The sequence below is a fragment of the Schistocerca nitens genome, chromosome 9 (genome assembly GCF_023898315.1).
Source record: "Schistocerca nitens isolate TAMUIC-IGC-003100 chromosome 9, iqSchNite1.1, whole genome shotgun sequence".
Taxonomy (NCBI): domain Eukaryota; kingdom Metazoa; phylum Arthropoda; class Insecta; order Orthoptera; family Acrididae; genus Schistocerca; species Schistocerca nitens.
Window position 1 is genome coordinate 262120310 of NC_064622.1, and position 20044 is coordinate 262140353.

Sequence of the window (20044 nt, forward strand, 5' to 3'; positions counted from 1 at the left end):
TTTAGGTACATAGTGTAATAATAACAAAAAAAAGACTAAGATGCAGAAAGCTAAAACTGGTTTGCCAGTGTCAATTTCTGTTTCGCGAACGATCGAAACCTGACTTCGCATATTCTGAATCTCCCGCTGTGACGTCATCGCCTGTGACGCCAGGGCCTTCAGTTATGCAGCCGGATCAGCGGCCAAAATTCTCTCAGCCTCTGTGACAAACACAAACGTCACTGTTGCTGCGTCTTAGGCTCGTAATCTGTAGTGGAGGGCTGCCAACATGGCGACGCAATGCGTGCGCACAGCCGGAAACGGAGAGAATCGAAGCGTTTGAGATGTGGTGCTACAGACGAATGTTGAAAATTAGGTGGAGTGATAAGATAAGGAATGATGCGGTTCTCCGCAGAATTAACGAAGAAAGTATTGTATGAAAAATAGTGCCAAGAAGAAGGGATAGGATGACAGAACGTGTCATAAGACATCAGGTAATAAGTTCGATGTTACTAGAGGGGCTGTAGAAGGTAAAAGTTATATAAGAAGACAGAAATCGGAATACATCCCAGTAATAACTGAGGTCATACGGTGCAAGTGCTTCTCTGAGATTAAGAGAATGGCACAAGAGAAGAATCATTTGCGGACAGCATCGAACCAGTCAGAAGACTGATGTAGGTGAAAAACGTTGGAGGAGGAGGTATGACAAAACAAAATCATGAGAAACAATTTTATATGCTGAGCATCCACTGCTGTTGAAGGTGGGACTTAACTGCTAAGGTCATCAGTCCCTAAGCTTACACACTTAAATGAAAACACCGCTGACAGCTGATAAAGCTTGGTTTTAATCAACCACACTACCGGTTTCACGGCTTACAGCCGCATCCTCAGGTGCAACAAAAATTATTACATTCATCCATCGTAACTGAACCCAATGTTCTTAGTCAAGGTATCACGATTCAGAGAGTATTGGCAGTTGCCTAGAGATTCGTTTATGGTTATCACAATGACCTCGCGTCAGCTACGCGTGTGTGTTGTTCAACGCGTAGTTTTCAGAATGCTTTTGTGTTATAAATCCTCCCTTTAACAAAAAACTGTTATTATTCCTTGTGAGATGCTGGGAAAAGTGTGATGGGTGGTAGAGGCCAAGGATGATGTGCTAATATATACAACCTTCCTTTTCCTTTAACACTTCCCCCCTCTTCTCCCCCCGTCCCGCTATGCTATCCGGGTGTAACCACATCCTGCGGCAAAAAAAAAAAAATTGTGTGAAATCTTATGGGACTTACCTGCTAAGGTCAGTAGTCCCTAAGCTTACACACTACTTAACCTAAATTATCCCAAGGACAAACACACACACCCATGCCCGCGGGGGCACTCGAACCTCCGCCGGGACCAGCCGCACAGTCCATGAGTGCAGCGCCTCAGCCCACTCGGCTAATCCCGCGCGGTATCCTGCGGTAAGGAACGCTGTGAAAGTGCGCTCAGCGGCGAACGTCACATTTTATTTAGACCCTGCAATAATTTCACTGCAAATCCCACTTCTTTATATCCCTCTGACCTACTGTGGGATAACCACCAGTTTCCAAACAAAAATTACCGAGCGAGGTGGCGCAGTGGTTACCACACTAGACTCGCATTCGAGAGGACGACGTCAGGCCATCCTGAGTTAGGTTTTTCGTGATTTCCCTAAACCGCTTGAGGCACATGCCGGCATGGTTCCTTTGACAGGGCACGGCCGACTTCCTTCCCCATGCTTCCCTAATCCAATGAGACCGATGACCTCGCTGTTTGGTCTCTTCCCCCAAATCAACCCCAACCCTCTAAAAACATTAAGTGGTCTTATATCTGAACGAAGATGTTTATTGATAATGAAATCTCACGACCGAATGTATGGGGTGTACTGGAAGAAGATTCTACTTAAAAATGTTGTTGGCTAAAAACCGAACTGCGCTCCTGGCACTACCTGGGAACTAGCACACATGGAAAATGGTAGCATAAAATACCATCGCGGACAAGAAGACATTAACTTCATTAAATACTGTATGTAGTCGACTGAAAGGAGAAAAGGCATCGGTAGTGACGAAGAGGACTTTCAAGATAAAGTAGAACGATTTAAGGGTGCGTAATTTATTCCAGAGGGAATAACACGTGAGTTTGTACTTTAGGAAAGAACGCATAATAAGCTCACAGTAGGTATTTCGTTGCCGATGGGCGTAAACGTAAAACTAGACAGCGGTTTCTGCGACAGTAATAAGAATTATAAAATGTAAACTTTCACGGCCGGAAATGTGACAATCCGGGCTATTATGCCAAGGTCGGATGAATTTCATGTCGAACCCCAGTGTTTCGTCCCCTTCTGCGGAAGACGTCTTCGAGACGGGTTATAGCTTTTTCGAAGGTACAATGCACACCATGGCTCACTACTAACTCACGACAAAACACCCGGAAGTGCCATAACCCGATTTCTCAGAAACTCCGCTTAGTGACAGATGGGTCAAAATAATCGAAAACGTGTCTCGACTGGTCCGTTAATACTGGATCGTTTGTGAGAAAACGACCGCCGAAGTTTTACAGGTGCTTTATGTGCCTTTTAGCGAGCAATTGGTTCAACCGAAGCAGTGGCACGGTGGCTAGCGTCGCGGCTTCGTCCCTTTGCGTCCCGTGTTCCAAACCACATTATATTCATTTTTTGTCTGTTTTATCTATCCATGTCCATAGAAGATTCGTACGCGAAAGTTTTCCGGTGTATGCAAATAATGTCATCCTTATTCGTCTAATGATTGTATGGTGAATGATTTAAAAAGAAAAAAAGACAATAAACGAATGGAAACATTATTTGAAATTGTTTTCGTGAAATTTATGTTGGATTTATAATCAATTACAAACGACAGGTTTCGGAAAACTGATACGTTATGCGATGCTCGTCGCGAAATTATTGACATCGGTTAATCTTCAGCAATGTTAATGACGTTTCTCTGCCGAGTGAGATTCATAGGAAGGAATGTCCCTGGGGAAAACATGGCTTCGCACGATGCTCGTACTGTTCGGAATTTCTATGTTTGGAACGTGTCTACGATCAGTATCATTCAAGACAATGAATCAAATCTTTCTGAAGAATAAAAATAAAAATAAAAGATAAGGATTAAGAACTAACATAAAAACGAAATACACGATTATGAGAATTTAAAAAGATTGTAACCCATGAAAATACCATAATATTATTATACATGGTGTAAATTTTAAGTTGACAAACCAGAATAACTCGAAAAATAAGCTTCACACGAAAAAAGTGTAGAATCCAAAGTTGATTGTTTTCGAAGGGGACATCTGCTGGTGCTAAAATTAGCCAGCCACCGCAGCCCCTTGGCTGTTCTCATTAAAGTCCATGTTCTCATTAAAATAGTATTTGGGTCAACATTTGTGAAACTGTAATTCCTCTCTCTCAAACCCCACCCTAGGGGGAGAAAGGGAGAGTTTTAGTTTCAGAGAATCAAAATTTACGAGGTAAATAGGTATTTTTTATTCATCCGTAACCATTTTCCACGCAAAAATGAGAGCATGGATTTTCTTGAATTACAGCACCAACTACCAAGAATGAAAACAAATGTTTAAGACAAAATGTACGTAGTTTTTTATGTAGAATCTGATTCTGTAATACAAAATGGGGGTTCCCATTTGAAATTTTAAACTTGCCTCCCACCCTACCCCCAGGAGTGGCGGGCTAATTTTAGCACCAGCAGATGTCACCCTCGAAAATAATAAACTTTAGATTCTACACAATTTTTTCGTGTGAAGCTTATTTTTCGAGTTATTCTGGTTTGTTAACTTCAGATTTACACCCAGTATAATAAATGAGTGACACTTGTTGTGAAACCCAGTTCTAGGCGCTTCAGTCAGGAACCGCAGTGGTACTTCGGTCACAGGTTCGAATCCTGCCGCGGGCGTGGGTGTGTGTGATGTCCTTAGGTTAGTTTGGTTTAAGTAGTTCTAAGTCTAGGGGACTGATGACCTCAGATGTTAAGTCCCATAGCGCTCAGAGCCATTTGAACCATTTGCAACTCAAGTGTTATTTTACAATTAGTATAACGCCGTTGTATCCCCTAACTGCCGGCCCTAAGGCCGAGCGGTTCTAGATGCTTCAGTCGGGAACCGCGCTGCTGCTACGGTCGCAGGTTCGAATCCTGCCTCGGGCATGGATGCGTGTGATGTCGTTGGGTTAGTTATGTTTAAGTAGTTCTAAGTCTAGGGGACTGATGATCTCAGATGTTAACTCCCATAGTGCTTAGAGCCATTTGAACCATTTTATCCCCTAACTTCTTACAAAAATTTCGTGTAGTGTCCTTCTACAGACATGGGAAGATAACTGAAAAATAAAATAAAATAAAACCAATAAAAACAATAATCAGGTTTTAAAGACGGGACGCAAAAATGAGAGGCTGCGACGCTAGCTTCTGTGCCAGTATTTGGACTAAGATTATCGTACGTTGGAAGGCATTTAAAGTACGTCGAAAGCTTTGAGTGTCTCTTTCTCAGAAACTGTCGAGTATTTAAAAATGAGCCGAGTCACGTGTTCGCTTACTTTGGTTTCACTTCCAGTGAGTGAAGTTTCTGGGAAATAGGGTAATGGTACTCGCCGTGTTCTCCTCGTCAGCCACGCAGTGTATCCTAACTAATGGACTAAATGGAAAGAAATTCTTCCAATCCATATGTGGCATACAACAAACCAGTGCTTAACAGTAATGATTAAAAACAGTCTTGGTTGCACGTTTAGTTTTTTATTTTTCAACGACGCGTTTCGCCTTATTTAGGCATCTTCAAGTTATCTTAATTTGGTATTTGTTAACAGAGTCCTTTAGTCAGTGTAACCAAAGGGCATCGTCGAAAATATCAGGCCAACATCGCCATCTACATCTACATACATACTTCGGAATCCACCATACGGTGCGTGGCGGAGGGTACCTCGTACCACAACTAGCATCTTCTCTCCCTGTTCCACTCCCAAATAGAACGAGGGAAAAATGACTGCCTATATGCCTCTGTACGAGCCCTAATCTCTCTTATCTTATATTTGTGGTCTTTCAGCGAAATGTATGTTGGCGGCAGTAAAATTGTACTGCAGACAGCCTCAAATGCTGGTTCTCTAAATTTCCTCAGTAGCGATTGACGAAAAGAGCGCCTCCTTTCCTCTAGAGACTCCCACCACAGTTCCTGAAGCATTTCCGTAACACTCGCGTGATGATCAAACTTACCAGTGACAAATCTAGCAGCCCGCCTCCGAATTGCTTCGTTAAACTCAGTGAAATGGTGGTGCATTATGCTTACTACCTGAGCCCCCAGCTTATCCTGTTACTCACTCCTGAGAACGGGAACGCGTTATGCAGACCTTGGTGTCACTCGCGTCCATCTAGAAAATTTTTACTGAGTTTTACGAAGGCGATGTTGGTCTGATACTTTCGACGATGCCCTTCGGCTACACTGACTAAAGGATTGTTTTAAGAAATACCAAATTAAGATAACTTGGCTGGCCGGCTGGCATGGATGTGTGTGATGTCCTTAGGTTTAAGTGGTCTTAAGTCTAGGGGACTGATGACCTAAGATGTTAAGTCCCTTAGTGCTCAGAGCTATTTGAACCAAGATAACTTGAAGATGCCTAAATAAGGCGAAATGCGTCGTTGAAACATAAAAATCTAAAATTGCAACCAAGACTGTTTTTAATCAATAAATGGAAAGAGGTTGATTACAGGTCTCGTTTTCGGAGGCCTGGGGGTTTAAAAAAAATGTTCAAAATGTGTGTGAAATCTTATGGGACTTAACTGCTAAGGTCATCAGTCCCTAAGCTTACACACTACTTAACCTAAATTATCCTAAGGACAAACACACACACCCATGCCCGAGGGAGGACCCGAACCTCCGCCGGGACCAGCCGCTGGGGGTTTCGCTCAGTACCGTAGTATCGCAGTTGTGGTTGCTGCTGTGGATCCGGTAAACACTCAACAGCGCAGAGGGCCGGACACTCACCCTGGTGATGAGCAGCGGCGCGCTGAGGTCGGCGCCTCCGACGAGCCGGATGCCCCAGGGCGTGCGGGGCCCGTCGCGGCGCAGCGTCACGCTCACCGTGTGCCGCCCCATCACAGCCGGCTGCTCCTCTCTGCTGCCTGCCGCGTCACACACCCACTCACGTACACTGCAGCGTGGGGCGCACGCACGCACACACAAAGCACACTCACTCTCGCGGTGCACTCCGGGCATGGGCAACAACTTCTACCCAAATTAAACGATATGAAAGTCTCAGTAATGAGACTCCAAAATAGTAGCACTTGTTGAGTAGAGAAAGTTTCGAAAGCACAGTTCTAATGAAAATGCCAGCTAAAACCTGGCTCCGCAGATATGCACAGAACGGTAGAAAATCGCTTACTTGATGTCTGTCAAGGCTCTCTCTGCCCTATTAGCACTTCTACTCGATCTCGTGATGGATATACGACGGTTGGAACTTTAATAGTGGCAACTATTTATTTACAGCTCGTCCAAAATAGATACGTGTTTCAAAGTTTTACTGACCTTCAGAGTAGTCACCAGCATTGTGTATAACCCGGTGTCAGCGAAGCAGAAGTCGTAGGATACTCTTAGCAGTGCCAATTGTGTTGACAGTTCGAGCGGCGCGGTCTATTGCACGACGAATTTGTAGTAGTTCTGAAGCGAATGCCGTGAAGCGTTTCCCTCAGTGTAGAAATAGAGTTGAACTTACGAGGGCTTAAGTCAGGGTAGTGCAGTAGCTGCTATAGCACTTAGGGGCCCCATCAGTCAAACAAATCAGTAACCGCTTGCACTGTACGTGCTTGAGCATTGCCCTGCAAAATGATGGTCAGGTCCTGCAGAAAGTGTCATCACTTCTGCCTCCATGCTGTTCATTATTGGAACACAACCTACGACCAGCTTAGAGACAGAAGTGAAGACACTTAGACAGGACCTGACCATCATTGTGCTGGACAATGCTCAAGCACGTACAGTGCAAGCTGTTACTGATTTGTTTGACTGATGGGGCCCCTAAGTGCTATACCACCTACTGCACTCCCCTGACTTAAGCCCTCGCAAGTTCAACTCTGTTTCTACACTGAGGGAAACGCTTCACGGCATTCGCTTCAGAACTGCTAGACATTCGTCGGGCAATAGACCGCGCCGCTCAAACTGTCAACACAACTGGCGCTGCTAAGAGTATCCTACGACTTCTGCTTCGCTGACACCGGGTTATACACAATGCTGGTGACTACTTTGCAACACGTATCTATTTTGTGCGATATGTAAATAAATAGTTGCCACTATCAACGTTCCAACTCTCATGCAGGGTGGCGCACGAAATGTGTTACCGATTGTTTCTTTCACAATTTACGACGCAAATTAGATATCCCGCTGGGATCTCTACAGCAGTACCATCAGAGCTTGGAAAAACAAATAAGTTACGAAATGACGTGTAATTCACGATACTGCCGCTAGGAGACTAGTAAGCAGCAGTGGCTGACAATGGAAGACTGACGAGACAGCAACGATCGGCAATTGTGTTACTTTTTCATGAAACGAAAAGCCTTGTTGTGTCTCAGAGGCGTTTTCGACAACAGTTTAATACACGATGGGTCCCTTGCAAGAAGACCATCCACTGGTTGTACGATAAATTTGTACAGCAAGGCACAGTATTGGAAGTGAAGCGACCTCGGCCTAAGCCTGTTTGTTCGCCGGAGAATATTGATGCGGTACGAGTTTCTGTACAGAGAAGTCCCGGGAAATCGTGTGAAAGGCAGCAGTGGAACTGGGAATATCCAGACGCTCCGTCAACGCATTCTTAAAAGTGACCTCCACATGTACCCATAGAAGATGACATGTGCCCACAGAAGCTCACTGAAGAACACAAGCAGCAGAGACTACTGTTTGCTCAGTGGGCGGACAGGGAAGAAACTCCCAACAACGTTTGGTTTTCAGAAGAGGCGCATTTTCATTTAGACGGTGTGGTTGACAAATAAAATGTACGATTTTGGGCCACTGAAAACCCACAAGTGCTTCACGAAAGACAACATTATGCTCCGAGGATTACAGTGTGGGCAGCAACTTCCATCACGGACTTATTGGACCCTTTTTCTTTGAAGAAACTGTGAACAGCGAGCGTTATTTGAGCATGCTTCGCAATAGCTTCATTCCCCAGCTTCTTGCTACTGCCTTGCCCTTCAACACGCAGTGGTTCATGCAAGAAGGAGCAAGGCCATATACTGCAAACACTGTGATGGAGTTATTAAACGAGCATTTCGACATGCGGATCATTTCACTCAGGTTTCCAGGTCGCTTCAATGACGGACAAAATTGGCCCCCTAATAGTCCAGACCTCAATCCATGTGACTTTTTTCTTTGGGGGTACCTAAAGGAAAAAATTTTCCCGAAACGTCCACGTGATATAATGGAGCTCAGAAGACTTATTCGTCAAGTTTGCAGTGAAATTACGGAATACATGTGCCGTAGGCTAATCACTAACTTCAGTATTCGTTTGAAGGAAGTTAGGAAACGAAATGGCGGACATATTGAGCATGTGCTGAGTTACAACAAATCTCCGTGGACGGCTCTTCATTGTAGTATATGCTCCTTTCAGATTGTATTGACAATAAAATTTATATTCAAAAATAAAATGGTAACACATTTCGTGCGCCACCCTATAGTTTGAGATATCACTGACGTGACAGGGAACGATGAAAAGTTCTGTACCCACTTTATAAACTGGACAACAACCGTGCATCCATAAAACATTTTTTCTCATTTATTACGTAAAATAAGAAAGTAATATTAAGTCAACGAATCATAGCTACCAGACAACGACTGCACATAACATTGCTTCAGGAGTTTGAAACATATTTTATACATAGAGATAAGTGACCTTCACAACATTACCGATATATGGAGGATATTTAGCAGTATTGAAACTGTGTTTTTTGGTGTCAAAGTCATACTTTATGTGCACGTAGGTACAGACGCTTAACGTCGCGAGATTGCTTTTCTTGCATAGGAAGACTAAATGATTTTCAGTTGTACTGGAATACTTTTAAAGACTTAAACTCCAGTTACTTTAAATATATAAAATACTGAGTACAGAAGTGGACAGATGTTATTTCTGTGGCCCACGTGTAAAGCAAACGCGTACTAACAAGAATACACCGAATTACTTTCACCTTTATAGACGAAATATTAAAGTTTCTGATCTTAAAGAGTGTACAACCTTTAAACGTTTATAACGTTCACCATTTGCAAAAACATTGTGTTCATAACATAAATAATTTCTCTCCCAGAAGACATTAACTAACTAACAAAAAAAATTGTAATATTTTCCACTAAAGCACTACACGTCCAATGCCAGGGAAAACATGAATTTACAAAATGCAGTAGCTGAGTAACACAAAATTTTCGTATTACGAGTAATTAGGTATCTGATACCATTGGGATATCAATTATTCATAGTTTTATTGTTGGTTGAGACCCCGTATTATATTTTGAAGGCAATTATTTTAGCGCCAGTTTTTACATAGACTACCTTTGCAACATGATCTATCTCTGCCATGATCTATCTCAACCATCCACCATACAGTCCCGACTTGGCCCCACCCGACTTTCATCCGTTTCCAAAACTTAAAGAACACATTCGAGGACTTCACTTTGATAGTGATGAAGCAGTGCAAGCTGAGGTGAGGTTGAGACTCTGTCAAAGTCAAACATTCAACAGTAACGCTATCAACAAATGATTTCTCGTTGGAAGAAATGTGTTCGTCTCCAAGGTGACTATGTCACGAAACATATAAAATGGTTCAAATGGCTCTGAGCACTATGGGACTCAACTGCTTTGGTCATCAGTCCCCTAGAACTTAGAACTACTTAAACCTAACTAACCTAAGGACATCACACACATCCATGCCCGAGGCAGGATTCGAACCTGCGACCGTAGCAGTCGCACGGTTCCGGACTGCGCGCCTAGAACCGCGAGACCACCGCGGCCGGCACGAAACATATATGTAGACATGAAGAACAAAGAGTAGGACGTTAATAACATTTGTTTTATTTAAAATGCTTGAGAATTTTTACATAAAAAATTCAGATCGATTACTTCTCAACACGCCCTGGTATTAACAATGATCACGTGAGGTATTCGTTGTAATTTAACCCGTCTACCAGTTCGAAATAAGCGGGGTACAGACATTATCCAGCGCGAGCCACAAGTTTGATATACATTACTGTTCAGTACCGAAACCACAAACTTGCTACCCTCTCTTGTCCATGATCATATCCGAAATCAGACGGCGCCTTGCCTCTTACGCTGCTGAAATGAATTCTAATAATCGTTCAGTCCGCAGCTCGTGGTCGTGCGGTAGCGTTCTCGCTTCCCACGCCCGGGTTCCCGGGTTCGATTCCCGGCGGGGTCAGGGATTTTCTCTGCCTCGTGATGACTGGGTGTTGTGTGACGTCCTTAGGTTAGTTAGGTTTAAGTAGTTCTAAGTTCTAGGGGACTGATGACCATAGATGTTAAGTCCCATAGTGCTCAGAGCCGTTTGAACCATTTAATAATCGTTCAGTCCGAGAACTGGTGCAATAAACAGTAAGTCTGGATAAAATATATTGTAGTGAGAACAGTAAATTACTGCAGTGGCGTGAGAGACGACCTGTGTTTATTGTAGTTCTTGCAATGAGTAATAAGTATGAGCTGCTCATACAACTTCGGACTACATGTGTGAACAGCAAGCACTGAGATCGTAGTAAGAAAAACCTCTTTCACCATTAGAAGACCCTGGGCACAAAGTAAATTTTTCTCAAACATGGTTGGAAAAGGAAACTGCATGTAGTGCTGCATAAAACAGTTCAGTTTAAAGAAAATTTTATATTTTGATCAGCCAATTCAATATTTTTAGTTTCTCTGTGACGCTCTCCCCTGGGTCAAACGTGTGACGGTTCGTCCTGCCCTTCTTTGTATACTTTCACTATACCCTGTTACGTCAATCTGGTGCGGGTTCCACACACTTTTGTATGAAATTTTCCCAATATCCTACAAATTAGCCGGCCGGAGTGGCCGAGCGGTTCTAGGCGCTACAGTCTGGAACCGCGCGACCGCTGCGGTTGCAGGTTCGAATCCTGCCTCGGTGATGGATGTGTGTGATGTCCTTAGGTTAGTTAGGTTTAAGTAGTTCTAAGTACTAGGGGACTGATGACCTCAGAGGTTAAGTCCCATAGTGCTCAGAGCCATTTGAACCAACAAATTAATCGAATTCTACTACTTGCTTTACCCACAATTAAGCCTATGTGATCGTTCAATTTCGTTCTCTACAAATTATAACACCAGGTAGTTGTGTGAGTCCAATATTGTACCTGATTGACACTGTACTACTCGAATATTATGGTTCTGCGTTTTGAGAAGTACACAATTTCACATTACTGATCAATTAAAGGAAGTTTCCAGTCTTTCCACCACTTTGAAATTTTGTCAAGATACGACAGGGTATTAATGCAGCTTTTTTCAGATAGTTGTTCATTATAATTAACGTAACAGTTTGAGGTTACTATTCACATTTTCCGTAAGGTGTTTAACATACTTCATGAATAACAATGATCGTAACGTTCTTCCCTGGGCCATGCCTGAAGTGACTTCTACATCTGTCGATGACTCTGCGTGCTTTGTTCCCCCTGCCGAGAAACCCTCAAACTAGTCACAAATTGCGCTTGATACCCCTTCTGCTCGTACTTTACATAATAAGCGTAGGTGCTATACGGAATCAAACGCCTTTCAGAAGTCAAGCGTATTGTATCTACTTTACTGCCATAACTCATTGCTTTCAAAATATTGGCCGGCCAGAGTGGCCGAGAGGATCTAGACCCTACAGTCTGGAACCGCGCGATCGCTACTGTCGCAGGTTCGAATCCTGCCTCGGGCGTGGATGTGTGTGAGGTCCTAAGGTTAGTTAGGTTTAAGTAGTTCTAAGTTCTAGGGGACTGATGACCTCAGGAGTTAAGTCCCATAGTGCTCAGAGCCATCAAAATATTGATTTTGTTGTTTCGTGTAACCTTCGTTTGCGGAATCCATGCTGGTTGTAATTGAGACCATTCTGCTACAGATACCTCGTTACCTTCGAGCTCAGGATATGACGTCACCTCGTGTCTTTCATTTCATGTACATAAACAAACAACCTGTTGGATCGCGTGTACATCGGCCGGCACTATTACGCAGTATGCATCGTAGGACGTATTGCACTGTCGGTGTAACGTTAATAGTACAGAGTTGTGCGTACTCGCAAAGGAGACATTGCAGCAGTGGGAAAACCCCGAGTGTTGCGCAAGCGCTGTAGTAAACAGAGGGCCCGACCAGCCGCTGGCAGAGGTCCTAGCGTGGCGTCTTGCGACATCCGTAGCTACTGCCGGCGGCTCAGCAGGCCTGCGTGCTTCGTATCCGTGAGTCCCGCTTCGCTGTTCGGAGTGGGACACACACGAGCTGTCCAGGAAGAAAACCCTGTGTGCACTATGGTTTGTAGCGTTTAAAACATTATTGTTTACTTTCTACATGAAGAAAATTGGACGAAAAATGTGGCTGCCGCAGTTTCATAGAGACAAACTCAGACTCCTAGGAGCAACGAAACTTTCCGACAGAGTACGAAAGGGAAACACCGTCTCGAGCAACTATTCGGGTTTGGTACACACCATTTATGAAAACAGGCAGTGTTCTACATAAATGTGGGGTGGGTCGCTCAACTGTTTCAGACACCAATGTGTACAAGACACGGCAGTTTTTTTAACAAGGAGTCCGACAAAAGCATTGTAACTAAGCCCACAAGGTGCAGCTGCTTCAGGAATTAAAGCCAACGTAAAAACCTTGGCTTCAGCAGCTTGCAGTTTGATAGTCAAGACTGACCGAAAGAATGACTTTTTGGAAAAGATTTGTTTCTCAGAAGAGTCAACTTATCAAGTATCCGCCGGATTGAATTATCGTAACGTTCACACGTGGGAATGTGTGTCACCTCATGTCAGACGCGAAGTGGGAAGAGATAGTCCCAAGGTAACTGCTTGGTGCGGAGGTATGCACTTACGCGCAGCTGCACCACTGGTCCATTCTTTTTTCGGCGAATCTACAGTCAACAGTGATGTTTGCCTTAACTTGTGACCAGAGTTGCTGTGCCACAACTGGAACAACTGCAACCTGACGTCATATTCCAGCAGGAGGGAACGCCACTTCACTCCTTACTAAACTCCCGTCAATTTCTGGATGAAAAGTTTCCGGATATATGGATTGGACGAGACGATCCCCTACGGTGGCTGCCACCGACTCCGGACCGCGCACCAGAAAACTTCCTCCTAAGGAAGGAAGATTGGGTTTAACGTCCCGTTGACATCGAGGTCATTAGAGACGGAACACAAGCTCGGATTGTGTCAAAGGATAGGGAAGGAAATTGGACATTCTCTTTCAGAGGCATTAGCCTGGAGCGATTTAGGGAAATCGTGGAGAATCAGTTGTACCGAACCAAGTTTACGTACCTATAGGACTTGAAGACATGTAATCTAAATGCATTTGAACACGTCGCCGTGGAATTCCTGGACTGTAAACGGAGACAAACTGAATATCGACTGGAAATCGTTCGTCCCACTACGAGTTCACACGGTGATATGTATCAATGAGGAACCAAAACTTTGAGCATCTTCTCACAAGTTTAAAACCAGTTGTTATTATCTAGTAGAGTTCAAAAATTATTCAAGTGTAAGTTCATAAAGATAATTTATATGGACACTCTCTGTTCAAATCTAGAGGTAATTCTGTTTCATCTTTACGCTCTTCAAACTCGTCTTCAAAGTCGTGTAAGTAACGGGGTTCCTTTGAGGAACGCGAGTCCCTGCTGCATCATTTAGCAAACGTAGTCATATACATTTGTTTCACAGTCTTCAACAGTTACCTTTTCCGCTATCCGACCTCGAATGATGCACCATATGAGGCGCCACATACGACCATTCTGCCTTTTGTGGGATGAGCAGTCCTATACAAATTCCTGTGGACAGTTCCCCCCCGCCCCCCTCTTACATAGTGTCCCGTGAGAAAGTGTGATGATGATGACCCTGGCTCTAGACGATATAAAGGGAAATGTCACAGGCTACAGAAGCAGCCTACCATAACCTACACAGCCTTTATATCCTGTCCCCAAGTAACTTGAAGCAGCAGCCTCTTTCAGACCCAAAAATCCACCATGACATCTACCCATCCTACTAACTACAGCTCCAGTCCACATATCCTCTCGTCAGATCAAGTCTCCAATAGCTCTCCGAACTTCCTCACCGAATTGCACACCTTCCGTCTCTGGTCTCAATTTATACATCACACTTCCTTGTCCATTTTCATCCCTACGTCAGTCCTTCCTTTCTGCCAATAGCTCCTGGAAGCTGACCTTGAGGAGATTACCGATTGTGCCACCACCACGGTCTTAGCATCAATAACACCACTGCCATTTGTATTTGTAGAAAATCGTTATACTGAATCATTTTATTTTATTTTAAACCAGTTGTTTTAGGCTTGTAACTGAAAAAAAAATCAATGTATGTAGTATAAGGGGCAATCAACAAACTTCCGTTTGAGGGCACTGCTGCAGCGATATATGCAACACTGTGCGACTCAGATGATGGCATATAAACACCGATTTGAAGGCAAGTGGTTAGCGTCGCCTTCGAATGAAATTTTTTTGATATTCTCTTATATTTTATCATTTTTATGATGAGAAGCGACCTGGCTGCTTCCAGCTCCTCTCGTCTCCCATGTGCGGGAATGAAACAATAATAATAAAAAACACCGTCCGAACAAGCCTTGAAGGAGGCCGAACGGTATCGGTCGGCTGCCTTGTTATCCTCAGCATATGGGCGTCACTGGATGCGGATATGGAGGGGCGTGTGGCCAGCACAACGCTCTCTCGGGCTTTATGTTTTCGTGACCGGAGCTGCTACTTCTCAGTCAAGTAACTCCTCAATTGGCCTCACAAGAGTTGAATGCACCCCACTTACCAACAGTGCTCGGCAGACACGGGCGGTGATCCATCCAAGTCCTAACCCAGCCCGATAGCGCATAACTTTGGTGATATGACTAGAACCGGTGTTACCATTGCGGTAAGGGCGTTAATAATGAAATAATCATTTTAAAAAAAGATCGGAAAGTCTCTATTGCTTTCTCTGAACCCCTAACATACTATAAACATCGCTGTACGTTCGCTTCGGAATTGGTTTTGGACTGCCACTGGGACCGCTGCTGCTGCATAAGACGATCTTGGCTTTGTACCCAAACTTTTCAATTCTGTGCTTCGGCAATGGACTCTAACACAGGCTCTTGGCAGGTAGCATCGGTGTAAGGACCGGTAGACAAATGGCTCTGAGTACTATGCGACTTAACGTCTGAGGTCATCAGTCGCCTAGAACTTAGAACTAATTAAACCTAACTAACCTAAGGATATCACACACATCCATGCCCGAGGCAAGATTCGAACCTGCGACCGTAGCGGTCGCTCGGCTCCAGACTGTAGCGCCTAGAACCGCACGGTCACTGCGGCCGGCACCGGTAGGCCTTCGGTGGGTTAGTGCAAGAGTGCCTGCAAGCTAAGGATAGTGCTAGAGTGGCCTTACGTTTTCAGTTGTTGATCCGTATGTGTAATATGGGATATGTTCAGTCTCTGTGACTATAATACACCAGAAGCGTTTCGATTTACTTCCTAACGTTCCTCCACACAGGCGTTCGATGTATATCACACTTCACTTGTCTGCACTGTATATATTGCCGTTTTCATATTTGGTAAATCCACATTCACCTCGTGTAATTTGTTTGTTCTCGCAGAATGCGATCGCATTTCCACATATCGTCACTTGATCGCCATATTACAACTGCGTGTCTGCGGATTGTTATCAAAAACAAACGATTACGTCAGAACTGTTTTGGACAATTTTGTTTTATACATGTAATCCAGTTCACCATTCAGTAATTATAATTTCACTGATATGTTGATATATTGTTCATCAAATAATGCATATCTCCGCACAACACAAGTATGTAGTTTTGAATAAATAGCTCATATCTAGTTGCTGTTATAAATCAGCGCACCGAAAGAGGCGTCACTTTCCTCATAGACTATTAAAGAGGTGATTTTCAGTTTTACGTTTCCCTTGATTTACTCACAACATTTGAAATTCCTGGGTGATTCCTTTTTAAACCCCGTGGACGATTTTTTGCCTTCTACTTGTCCAAGACATGCTAAATCTTCATTTGTAATGACATCGAATTTGACTAGACATTAAATTGCAAGTTTGAATCTTCCTTTGTAACATTCATCATATAAAATTTAGCACTGAAAAACTCTGCATTTTATGAAATTATTTATGTAAAATATGTGTATGTTTTCTGCTGAGCATTGCAAAAGATTCCATTTATTGTAAGTTACATAAAACAATGATTGTGATAATATCGAGAATACGATGCATTGTCAAGATTCCATATAACGGCCGGTGTCAGACCACTCAATTAGTAGCAATGGGAGAATTATTGAGTTGTTGTGGCGATTGTGGGATGTAAGTATTCGCAGTTTGTTTGACATGAATAAATGAAGATAATTAACTGGATATATGTGTTGGATACTTTTTTAAATCAAAGAATAAGAACCCAAAATTTGTGTAAGAATTCAATGAAAAACATGAAGATGCAAGCCTTGGACTTCTGCAGGGAACGATAATTATAAAGTAAATCTTTCAGGGTCACTTCAGTACCTTAAGTATCAACACGGAACACTTCTGTTTCCTGCTGGAAGAACTATATACAGAGTACAATGCAAGGTCTAAAATAAAATTTAAATTTACTGCTTATACGTGATCAGGGACGTTACATGTAGACCCAATCGAATGAGTGTTTTCTAAGGCACTCCTTTCGCGGGTGAATTACCGGTCCTTAAGATCGGTCCTAATAGTTTCAGTCTGACATCTGCTTTTCCCAAAACTAGTTTTATGTGGTTATTTCACTTTATGACGCACTGTATGTTTCCTGCTAGGTATTTTTCGGTGGTTAACGTTCCCACTAATTTATCGCCAATAGTTAAATCGTACAGTGATGGATGCTTTCGCTTACGCTGCAAACTTATTTACGTTCAGTGTTAACTGTCACTCCCTGTTCCATTCACCGGTCCTCCGCAAGTCTTCCTGTATTTTGGTACACTATTCTGGTGTTCGCCAAAAATGACTTATGGAAAACAGCAAACCTATGTAAGAATCCAGAATTATTATTTCAGTTCGAGGAGGAGGAATGCGTTCTATTAAAAAAAAAAGTCCTGACGTATTAAAACTGCACAGATGACCGAGATTTGAACCTGTAATCTCGCTTTTCGCGAGCAATGCCCTTACCGACCGAGCAATCCCCGCACGGCAGTCGACCCCTCCCCTCAGTACTTCACTTCCGCCAGTACTTCTCCTACCGCCCAAACTTCACGGAAGTTCTCTTGCAATCTTTCTAGACTAGCACTCCTGGAAGAAAGGTTCCGGGTCTGGTCCCAGGTCCAGAACACAGTTTTATACAGCCAGGAAATCTCTGCATCAGACTGGCTGAACAAGGATTTCCGTTTTGATCCTCCAGAACACGAGTTCGTCTCTGATGACTGCGTTTACTCATGCGATAAATTTATCTGAGACTCATCCAAAGGTACATGTTTATCTGCTGACTACTTTGTCAAGAACAGAATTCTGCATTCGGTTTCACTGGGCGACGCAATAGAATCGCCCCTGCAGCACAAATCTCACTCGTTGGCAGCGATGAGGATTTAGAGGCAGGGCGAAGATCAAACGCAGTTTTCCGAGCTCTGCAATTTGAAACGCGGCAACTATGTAAAGGTCTGTACCCCAAGCGCTAAATTTGCATCACGAGCGTGAAAGTGTGCCTGTAATTCATTGTCACACTACATTTTATGGAAGGTATTTATAAAACAGCTAGCATAGCTCTACAATGTGACGCTACTCACAACAATATCAGGTCTTCAAAGGTGGGTTCACTCGCCTTGAAATAGGCCGTATCGAATATACGAGAGAGCCTGCTGAAAAGTTATGCTTCCGAATTTTTTGTATGCAATCTCTTACAGCTTTTCAAATAAAACAAACGTTATTAACATTATACAACTTCATTCTCCGCGTCTACATATTTACATCCCTCTGCCACTAGAAATCTCCGAACTGTAGCACGTAACATGACAGTGTGTAAAGTAGCTACAGGGTGTTTCAAAAATGACCGGTATATTTGAAATGGCAATACAAACTAAACGAGCAGCGATAGAAATACACCGTTTGTTGCAATATGCTTGGGACACCAGTACATTTTCAGGCAGACAAACTTTCGAAATTACAGTAGTTACAATTTTCAACAACAGATGGCGCTGCGGTCTGGGAAACTTTATAGTACGATATTTTCCACATATCCACCATGCGTAGCAATAATATGGCGTAGTCTCTGAATGAAATTAACCGAAACCTTTGACAACGTGTCTGGCGGAATGGCTTCACATGCAGATGAGATGTACTGCTTCAGCTGTTCAATTGTTTCTGGATTCTGGCGGTACACCTGGTCTTTCAAGTGTCCCCACAGAAAGAAGTCACAGGGGTTCATGTCTGGCGAATAGGGAGGCCAATCCACGCCGCCTCCTGTATGTTTCGGATAGCCCAAAGCAATCACACGATCATCGAAATATTCATTCAGGAAATTAAAGACGTCGGCCGTGCGATGTGGCCGGGCACCATCTTGCATAAACCACGAGGTGTTCGCAGTGTCGTCTAAGGCAGTTTGTACCGCCACAAATTCACGAAGAATGTCCAGATAGCGTGATGCAGTAATCGTTTCGGATCTGAAAAATGGGCCAATGATTCCTTTGGAAGAAATGGCGGCCCAGACCAGTACTTTTTGAGGATGCAGGGACGATGGGACTGCAACATGGGGCTTTTCGGTTCCCCATATGCGCCAGTTCTGTTTATTGACGAAGCCGTCCAGGTAAACATAAGCTTCGTCAGCAAACCAAATGCTGCCCACATGCATATCGCCGTCATCAATCCTGTGCACTATATCGTTAGCGAATGTCTCTCGTGCAGCAATGGTAGCGGCGCTGAGGGGTTGCCGCGTTTGAATTTTGTATGGATAGAGGTGTAAACTCTGGCGCATGAGACGATACGTGGACGTTGGCGTCATTTGGACCGCAGCTGCAACACGGCGAACGGAAACCCGAGGCCGCTGTTGGATCACCTGCTGCACTAGCTGCGCGTTGCCCTCTGTGGTTGCCGTACGCGGTCGCCCTACCTTTCCAGCACGTTCATCCGTCACGTTCCCAGTCCGTTGAAATTTTGCAAACAGATCCTTTATTGTATCGCTTTTCGGTCCTTTGGTTACATTAAACCTCCGTTGAAAACTTCGTCTTGTTGCAACAACACTGTGTTCTAGGCGGTGGAATTCCAACACCAGAAAAATCCTCTGTTCTAAGGAATAAACCATGTTGTCCACAGCATACCTGCACGTTGTGAACAGCACACGCTTACAGCGGAAAGACGACGTACAGAATGGCGCACCCACAGACTGCGTTGTCTTCTATATCTTTCACATCACTTGCAGCGCCATCTGTTGTTGAAAGTTGTAACTACTGTAATTTCGAAAGTTTTTCCGCCTGAAAATGTACTGTTGTTCCAAGCATATTGCAACAAACGGTGTATTTCTATCGCTGCTCGTTTAGTTTTTATTGCCGTTTCAAATATACCGGTCATTTTTGAAACACCCTGTATATCAGTGCGCGAGAAACATCGTGCTGTTATTGAGTTTAGAATTCAACGAGTTCGACGACACATGAAGAACGAACGCTCTCTTACAGCATGACAATACCGGATCACATATGAGCGCTGCAACATTGGCAATATTCCGACGTCTTACGTTCACTGTCATCGATCACCCACCATACAGTCCCGACTTGTCCCCATCCGATTTTCATCTGTCTACAAAACTTTAAAAAAAATATTTTCCAGGCCCTCA

The 20044-nt window shown here is 43.7% G+C and overlaps 1 protein-coding gene across 1 annotated transcript in view; it reads right to left on the reverse strand.

Moving 5' to 3' along the window:
- LOC126203433 (PDZ and LIM domain protein 3) overlaps positions 1–20044 on the reverse strand; it is a 449093-nt gene that overhangs the window by 395548 nt on the left and 33501 nt on the right. The window contains exon 2 of the mRNA XM_049937752.1: positions 6001–6137. Coding sequence (XP_049793709.1) covers positions 6001–6111 — 111 coding nt within the window. The 5' untranslated portion in view covers positions 6112–6137. The remainder of the gene's footprint in view (positions 1–6000; positions 6138–20044) is intronic.